The sequence below is a fragment of the Vicia villosa genome, linkage group LG6, assembly GCF_029867415.1.
Source record: "Vicia villosa cultivar HV-30 ecotype Madison, WI linkage group LG6, Vvil1.0, whole genome shotgun sequence".
NCBI lineage: Eukaryota > Viridiplantae > Streptophyta > Magnoliopsida > Fabales > Fabaceae > Vicia > Vicia villosa.
This window is the reverse complement of record NC_081185.1, coordinates 23,237,033-23,246,544: the sequence shown is the minus strand read 5'-3', so window position 1 is coordinate 23,246,544 and position 9,512 is coordinate 23,237,033. Positions and strand designations below refer to the sequence as shown.

Below are 9,512 nucleotides of genomic sequence, written 5' to 3'. Positions count from 1 at the left end.
TCTGATTGGCTGGCCAGATTTTTATCCATTTAATACTTTGAACTCAATTATTTCGCTGCAAATTTTTTTTTTTTTTTTATACCAAAATTCATGATTTTTTTCTCTATAAATAGAGACTTGGTTCATTTGATTTGGACACAGAAAAAAAAACCAAGTTTTTCACTATCTTTCTCTATTATTATCTTTCTATTAGTGTTTTTTTTAAGTTAAGTGTCTTTTTTTAGTGAAATGGATCCCAATAATCATTTTAACACTCAAAATTCTGCTAATTTTCCATTTAACCAAAATCCCAACAATTTTCAAAATCCCAACAATTATCAAAATCCCAACTATTATCAAAATCCAAATCAATTTTCCAACCAACATCCTCAAAACATACCTAGTTTTGGTTTTCCACCAAATTTCAACCAGTCATCCTCTGTTCCAAACTTTCAACCATATTATGGATCTATGCCGAGAAATCCATCTCAAACACCCCCGTTTAATGGTTATGTGACAATGGCGAATGCAAATTTTCCAAGTGGTGGTGTACCTGAATTTCCCGAGTTTTCAACACAACTAACTATTGGTGGCATGATAGTTTCTAATGAAGTCGCTCCAAATTCAGAGGATTCAACTCCTAAGAGCAGGAAAACTCAGCAACCAGCATGGAACACTGAATAAAATTTGGTGCTAATTAGTGGGTGGATTAAATTTGGAACAAGCAGTGTTGTCGGGAGAAACCAGAAAGGTGAAACATATTGGGGTAAAATTGCTGAGTATTGTAATGAGCATTGCTCATTCGATCCTCCGCGTGATGGACCTGCATGCCGAAACCGTTTTAATTATATGAACAAAGTGTTGGGTAAATGGATTGGCGCTTATGATGGCGCTAAGCGTATGCAAGGAAGTGGTTGGTCGGAGAATGATGTTTTGGCAAAAGCGCAGGAATTATATGCATGTGGGAAGAATGTTAGATTCACTTTAATGGAAGAATGGCACGCTCTCCGTGATCAACCACGTTATGTTAGTCAAGTAGGAGGAAATATTGGCTCAGGAAGTAGTGGATCTAAGAGATCTCGCGAGAGTGATGCATGTGGCTCAAACACTGTAGAATCCAGTGCTCGTCCTATAGGAAGGGAGGCAGCTAAAAAAAAGGGTAAAAAGAAAAGCAAGGAATATGCCTCGGAGGTGGTGGACAAAGAATGGGCTGAATACAAAGAATTCAAGACGAAAGAGCTTGAACGATTGGACAACATAGCCTTGATGCAACAGCAGGCTAACAATATAGCCTTGGAAAAGACTAAAACCAAGAAAATGAAGATGTATCTAAAGCTAACTTCCGAAGAGCATCTAGATGACCGGAAGAACCAGCTGTTGAAAAAGTTGGAGGCAGAACTGTTTGATAATTAATTTCAATGAAGTATTTGTCAGTGTAGTGTTTGCTTTAATTATTGTTGTTTCAATATGCCAGTGTAGTGTTTGCTTTAATTATTGTTGTTTCAATATGTCAGTGTAGTGTTTGCTTTAATTATTGTCGAATCTATATGTCAGTGTAGTGTTTGCTTTAATTATTGTTGTTTCAATATGCTAGTGTAGTGTTTGCTTTAATTATTGTCGAATCTATTCGAATATATTCCTTATCTGATAATTAACTCTATACAATAAATTATTTCGAATCCGTCAGTGGTCCACCACCCAATTCGAATATATTCCTTATCTGATAATTAACTCTATACAATAAATTATTTCGAATCCGTCAGTGGTCCACCACCCAATTCGAATATATTCCTTATCTGATAATTAACTCTATATAATAAATTATTTCGAATCCGTCAGTGGTCCACCACCCAATTCGAATATATTCCTTATCTGATAATTAACTCTATACAATAAATTATTTCGAATCCGTCAGTGGTCCACCACCCAATTCGAATATATTCCTTATCTGATAATTAACTCTATACAATAAATTATTTCGAATCCGTCAGTGGTCCACCACCCACATCCATTTATATATAGGGACTCATACATCCATTTATGTACCAATATCCCAAATCCCATCCAATCTACCTCCAATATCACAAAAAAATGGATCCATCACAATATCATTTTGATATCGCAGCCTACAATCAAAATCGTGAAATTGAAGAAAATTATATAGTCAATCGATTTAGAGAGCGTAGAAACAAAATATCGGAAGATAATGCACCTCGTAGTAGAAAATATCTCAATAGAGATCATGCAGCGGCAAACCAAAGACTAATTGACGACTACTTTGCCAATGAGCCTACATATGACGATGAAATGTTTCGTCGTCGGTACCGGATGAAAAAAAATGTTTTCCTTCGAATCGTTGGGGACCTTTCAAGTAGTGATAACTACTTCACCCAGCGAGTTGATGCAGCCAATAAAGAAGGTATATCACCCTTAGCAAAATGTACCACAGCAATGCGAATGTTAGCATATGGTGTTGCAGCAGATGCGGTCGATGAGTACATCAAAATAGGAGGTACTACAGCATTGGAGTGCTTACGTAGATTCTGTAAAGGAATCATACGCTTGTACGAGCAAGTGTATCTGAGAGCACCAACCCAAGATGACCTGCAAAGAATACTGCATGTTAGTGAAATGCGGGGGTTCCCAGGGATGATTGGGAGTATTGACTGCATGCACTGGGAGTGGAAAAATTGTCCTAAAGCATGGGAAGGACAATTTACTAGAGGGGATAAGGGAACCACCACAGTTATTCTTGAAGCAGTTGCATCTCATGACCTATGGATCTGGCATGCCTTTTTTGGATGTCCGGGAACGTTGAACGATATAAACGTTCTAGACCGGTCACCAGTGTTTGATGACGTGGAACAGGGAAAGGCTCCAAGAGTGAATTTCTTTGTGAATCAACGTCCATATAATATGGCATTCTATCTAGCTGATGGTATCTACCCTTCTTATCCAACTTTCGTCAAATCGATTAGACTTCCTCAAAGTGAACCCGATAAATTATTTGCAAAATTTCAGGAGGGATGTCGGAAGGACATCGAACGTGCATTTGGAGTGCTCCAAGCTCGATTTAAAATCATCCGTGAACCAGCTCGCTTGTGGGACATAGCTGATTTGGGTATATGAGGTCATGCATCATATTACATAATATGATTGTTGAGGATGAACGAGATTCATATTCTCAACGTTGGACCGATTTTGAGCAATCTGGGGAAAGTGGATCTAGTGCACCACAACCATACTCGACCGAGGTGTTACCCGCTTTTGCAAATCATGTGCGTGCTAGATCAGAGTTCTGTGATCCAAATGTTCATCAAGAATTGCAAGCCGATCTAGTGAAGCACATATGGACAAAGTTTGGAATGTTCCGTGATTGAATTATTTGTGTGTTGTATTGCATTTTAAATTATTTGTATCGTACTAATTACGTTACTTGTGTGTTGTATTGCATTTTAAATTATTTGTAACGTACTAATTACGTTAATTGTGTGTTGTATTTTAAATTAATTTAAGATGATTTGTATCGTATCCAATTATTTAAATAAATTTTGTTTTTAATACAAAAAATTAAAAAATAAATTATTAGGTATTTATTATTTTAATTTAATTTTAATCGATAATTGTAATTTTATGTAATCATAAAAATAAAAATAAAATTTAAATAAGAATATGAAAATAAAAAGTGGTGGGGTAGGGTGTTGAATGAAAAACCATTGGAGAGGGTAAAAGTTGAATGAGTGTTGAGTTATTAGGTGGAAGAAAGAGAAAATGATGTGGAGTGTTGGGAGTTGAAAAAGTGGGTGTTGAGTTTTTCAACCATTGTAAATGGTCTTAGAAGAAACAATAAAGAAGACTCCACTTCTCCATTTTATTTCAAAAATGCATTATAGAAAACAATAAATAATAAAATATTTTGAATTTTTTTAATAAAAAATAAAGAGAAAAGTTAACGTGTGCCTCAAATGCACAAGTTAATACACAATTTGTAAAAATATTCTCTTGAAATGCATGCATTCAATGTTTTGAAATTTTAAATTTAACTTTATTGCACTTAGACCACCTTCAGCGGAGGTTCGTGGAGTTGGTTTGCCAGTGTTGAATTCACGGTTGAAGATACTTTTATTTAATTATAGTATCCTTAATATGTGCCTTTAACGCAACCCAAAAATAACTCTTTTAAAAAACATTTTTTATTAATTAAACAAATAAAAATCCAGTTGTGATTTTAACTTTTCAGAAACAGTCCTCGTACTACTAAGTTAGTAAGACAATGAATTTTGCCAAAACAACAGCATAACGTTTATGTTTTGATTTACTCTTTCCTATGAATGAATAGTCGACATCATGGATAGACTAACTCATCATTTCAAATACGTGGCTCACATTTTTTATCATTTCATAATTTATTTTTTATTTTTTAAAATTAATTCTAATAATCTGTTATTGTTTTTAATATGAACTTTGAACTCTATCTATAAAGCTTCTCTCTAGTTTTTCATAGCTAACAAATATATTCAAACAACACCTCACATGGCTTCCAACAACAACCACCTTAAAATCCACCAACACTTGAAAGTTGTTCCTACATCATCAACCCAAACAACAACAACAACAATTCCTCTCACATTTCTAGACATATTGTGGCTAAGGTTTCACCCAGTTGAGAGACTTTTCTTCTACACCCTCCCTATTTCACAATCACACCCCTCTTTCTTCTTTCAAAATCTTGTTCCAATTCTCAAATCTTCACTTTCTTTAACCCTCCAACATTTTCTCCCTCTAGCTGGTAAAATCATTTGGCCTTTAGATTCTTCTAAACCATTCATCCAATTCAATCCCAATGATGATGATAATGGAGTGTCCTTGCTCATTGCAGAATCTGATTCCGATTTCAATCATCTCATTCAAAACTCACCCAAAGAAACTTCTTTGTCTCGTTCTTTTATACCGGTTTTGGAATCAACCGATCTCTTTGCTTCAATAGTTTCCATTCAAATAACCCTTTTTCCAAAAAATGGGTTTTCGATTGGAATAAGCACACACCATGCCGTTCTAGATGGAAAATCTTCAACCATGTTCATTAAAGCTTGGGCTTATCTATGCAAAAAAACCACCAACAACGAAGAATCGCCGACTTTGTTGCCAGAGTTAGAGCCTTTACTCGAAAGAGAAAGCATCAAAGACCGACATGGACTTAGTGATATTTTCGCAAACATCTTGACTAAGATGTTTCCAAATGAAAAAGGAAACGAAAGAAGCTTGAAGATTCTCCCTTTTGAACCAAAACTCGAAGACTATGTTCGAGCTACGTTCGAGCTCAAGCGCGAAGATTTGAACAAGATAAAGGAATCAGTTTTATCCAAATGGGAGATATTCAATACAAATGAATCAAAGCCAAAGAGCCTATCATCTTTTGTTCTGACTTGTGCTTATTCATTAGTTTGTGTTGCAAAAGCGATTCATCAAATTCAAAATGAGAAAGAGAAATTTGCTTTTTCGTTTATTGTAGATTGTAGAGCAAGGTTAGAACCACCAATAGCAAGTAACTATTTCGGTAATTGTGTTTGGGCACATTTGGTTGATACAAAACCATTGGATTTCGTAGATGAAGATGGAGTGTTTTTGGTTGCGAAGTGTATTCATGAGAAAATAAAGATGATAAATGAAAATGATGTTCTTGAAGGAGCTAAAGATATGATTGGTAAAATTACAAGTTTGATGAAGGAAGGATACGAAATTATTGGAGTGGCGGGATCTAATAGATTTGAAGTTTATGAAAATGATTTTGGTTGGGGGAGGCCGGAAAAAGTGGAGATAGTGTCTATTGATAGAAATTTCACAATTGGTTTGGCAGAGAGCAAAGATGGGAGAGGTGGGATTGAAATTGGACTTGTTCTTAATAAACATGTTATGGAAGTATTTAGTACTTTGTTTTTTGAAGGATTAAGTTTGTGTTAATTGATTTTGGAGAGCAAATTCAAATCTTGGCAAGTAATCTCTTCATATCGATCGGAACAAAAGGGATTACTTGCCTTAAAAACATTTGCTTTTGTTATTTGAATAAAAGATAAATGCATTTTTTATCTCTATATTTTATGAAGCATTAAATTTGGCTATGAATTTAGCTCATTGATTGTTTTTTCGAAGGAAATATTGTGATGGACGACGGAAAGCAGTGCCATAGAATATTAGCAGGGAAAATATTGTAATGGATGGCATAAAGCAACCACTACTGCAGAGAGATTACATCCGTTTTTTACACATTTAACACCCCGTTCTTACAGGGTGTAAATTCAAAGAGTGAAAAATATTCGATGAATGTTTTAAAATGGGTATAAATAGAGGATAATTTACACTCTATTTCATAAATAATGGGTGTAAATTGTTACATAGGCGTTTGAATTAAACAAATTTACACCTCATTTGATAAAAATTGGATGTAGAATGAATAATGTTTATTATAAATGTCAACAAATTTACACCCTAAAAGGGTGTAAAAATATGGTATATTGCACCCTATTTTAGTTATGACTCAGGTAAAATATTTGATAATTATACTATATTTTATTTCGTTTACATTCTATTTTATTCAGCCAAATATTTTTGCATACTGCTGGACATTCAGTAAACAAAAATCTTATAACGTGTGTAAAACAACTCGATTTATTTTTTAATATTATTTTAAAAAAATATTAAACCAAAATTTTTATATAACATTCATCCAATAAACAAAAAGCACAATTAAAACAAACGTATTCTAACGTTACATTAGATATCTGGAACCATAAATCTCATTCACTAAAAACTAGCCAAAATGGCATCAAAATTAGAAAATAAACCCATAATGTTAAACAATGGGATGTGGGAAAGGTGAACTCTCTTTTTGATCATGTGGGGGCTGCAAGTATTCTCAGAGTGCCTTTGGTGGAGGATGTGGTGGAAGATAGATTGGTTTGGCATGAGGAGAAGAATGGAGTTTATAGTGTGAAATCGGGTTATAGACTTTGGAGAGGGGTGCAAAGTAGATCTACACACTACGATATGGGAGGAAATTGGAAAAGTTTGTGGAACATTTTCGCGCCTTCGCGAGCTAAGCATTTGTTATGGAGAATTTGCAGGGGCTGCCTTCCAACCTGCTATAATTTGCAACAACATCATGTTCCTTGCCCATCTCTTTGTCCTTGGTGCGATTTACAAGATGAAGATGATTGGCATGTTTTCTTCGGTTGTGTATCTACTTCTCAAAGTTGGCGGGCAGCAGGTTTGTCATCTATAATCGATCAACGTTTACATTCTTTTCATGACGCTAAGTCACTTATTTTTGACGTTTGTAGTCGAGAGGACCGACGGGTTGCGGGTAGATTTGCTGTTATGCTTGAGGTCCTTTGGCGGAGTAGAAATAATGTGGTTTGGCAAGATGATCGTCAAGATGCTATAAGAATTGGTTTACAAGCTTATCATAACTAGTATGATTGGTTTTTAGCTAGAGAGGATCATATAAGGGATGTTAATAATAATCATCCAGTGGTTTGGATTCTGCCTATGTTAAATCATGTGAAATGTAATGTTGATGCAGGGTTTAATAATGTTTGTGGTACTACTAATAGAGGATGGTGGTTTAGAGATCATTTGGGGAGATTCATCAAAGGAGGTGTTTCTTGGGACGTGGGTTTTCTTTCTGTTCATGAAGCTGAAGCCATGGCGTTGAAGGAAGCAATTCATCATGCCAGCTCATCACATTTCTCTCATGTTACCTTTGAAAGTGATTGTCAGCTAGTTGTTAATTCTATTAGAGCCAAAAATGCTGGCCCCTCTGAATTTAGTCTTATTATCAAATCTATTCAGAATTTGTTAAGTTTTTTTCTGAACTTTGAGGTAAAGTTCATTAAGCGCCAAGCGAATTCGGTTGCCCATACTTTAACTAAGGCGGCCAATTCTTGGTCTAGGCGTAGTTTCTTTAATTTGGTACCTCCTTGTATTGAGTTTTGTTTGATGAATGAAAGTTGTTGAGTTTGTTCTTGTCAAAAAAAAAAAAAAAAAAGTAAAGACATGACGACAAATTCCAGTCCACAAGTAACAACTATCATATAAGCATAATCAGATTTCTCATACATGTATCAACATCTGCAGTTCAAGCAATGAATTTTAACCTAGTGCAGTCTACATATAACTATCATTAACTACAAGTATGATAACAATTAATCATTAAAAAAAACACACCTTGCGGTCATGCTATAAAAAAATTAAAAAAACTACCAAGCCAAACACTTGATTAACCTTGGATGACCCCACTATGTCTGATTTATGGTTGTGTAAAATAAATTGAGGGCGTTAAATTAGGTTGTCTTACCATTTTGAAAGATTCTCTGTAGAAATTTCAATTTTGTGAGGTTTCAACTATGACAAAACATATATGGATCCTATTTAACAATAGCAAATATGTACTAGCTTCATAAAATTTAAAAATCTTATATGGAATAGCTTAATATGCACTCTTTAGTAAGTGATCCTAATTCAAACATAAACTTATTTATTTATTGCATGATAAGTAAATTTTTAACTAGTAAATATTGAGATATCATATAAATTGTTGATCAAGTAGCTCTAAATACAAGAGTAAAGAGGTTGTGATGGTTGAAAAACGAGATTCAGTTATAAAAATTTTGATTTATAAAAATATTTAAGTTAATTTTATAAACCAAATAAAGATTAAGCAGGAGAATATTTAAATATATATATTCAAGAGGGACTTCTTATCATCAAGTGTCATATTCTAATCATCTTCCCACTTCATTTGGTCAAGCTCATCTCAAGATTGTGTGGTTTGATTCATCAAGGAACTTCATAGGTTCATGTGTTTATTTCCATGCATTCTTCAACAAGTTTCATCAAGCTATGGACCTCACAATCAAGTGTGCTTCAAGAGAATATCATTCCAAGGTCTTATGTACTTCCTCATATTTAATAATGCAAGAAAAGTTCTAAGGATTCCAAGTTGATTCAAGAAGATGGACCTAATTGGACAAGTTCTTTGGTTAGAAGGGCATAACTTTCTCAATTTTCAACATTTTTGAGTGCTTCTCTTTGCAAAATATTCTCCTTGACATCATCAACAATTTCTCTCATAAGTCAAGAATAAATTTTGTGAAGAAAGTCCTCAAAAGTTATAAGAAATTACAAGTCTCCTTTGAAAGTTAAGGAGTCGTGTACCAACTTTAAAGGATCATAACTTGCTCAATTTTTATCATCTTGAGCCCATTCCCTTTGCATAATAATCTTGAGTGAGTCTAATTTAATTCATCTTTGAAGTTCAAGAGAAAAATGTAACACCCGTATTTTTTAATTTTTAATTTAATTGGAATTTAAATTAATAATTAGAATTATTTTGGGTTTTGTGGAAATTAATTTGAAAAGAATGGTTTATGGCATTGGGCCATGTGTGATATTAGTAAGAAGGAGGGGGTGTTATGTTAGTACAGCCCTTTACTAATTAAAATGTTATTTTTCATAAAATAATAAGGAAATTGGAA

The 9,512-nt window shown here is 34.1% G+C and overlaps 1 protein-coding gene and 1 pseudogene across 1 annotated transcript; both read left to right on the top strand.

Moving 5' to 3' along the window:
* Nucleotides 1-228: 228 nt before the first annotated feature.
* LOC131609002 (uncharacterized) lies at nt 229-3,359 on the top strand (annotated as a pseudogene).
* A 1,115-nt stretch (nt 3,360-4,474) lies between these two features.
* Nucleotides 4,475-6,510, top strand: LOC131609000 (phenolic glucoside malonyltransferase 1-like). Its single transcript, XM_058880615.1, has one exon. The coding sequence runs from the start codon at nt 4,513-4,515 to the stop codon at nt 5,938-5,940; it is 1,428 nt and encodes a 475-aa protein (XP_058736598.1). The 5' UTR covers nt 4,475-4,512; the 3' UTR covers nt 5,941-6,510.
* Nucleotides 6,511-9,512: the final 3,002 nt, after the last annotated feature.

Coding starts and splice junctions, on each gene's coding strand:
- LOC131609000 (XM_058880615.1), top strand. CDS start 4,513: ATGGCTTCCAACAACAACCACCTTAAAATCCACCAACACTTGAAAGTT.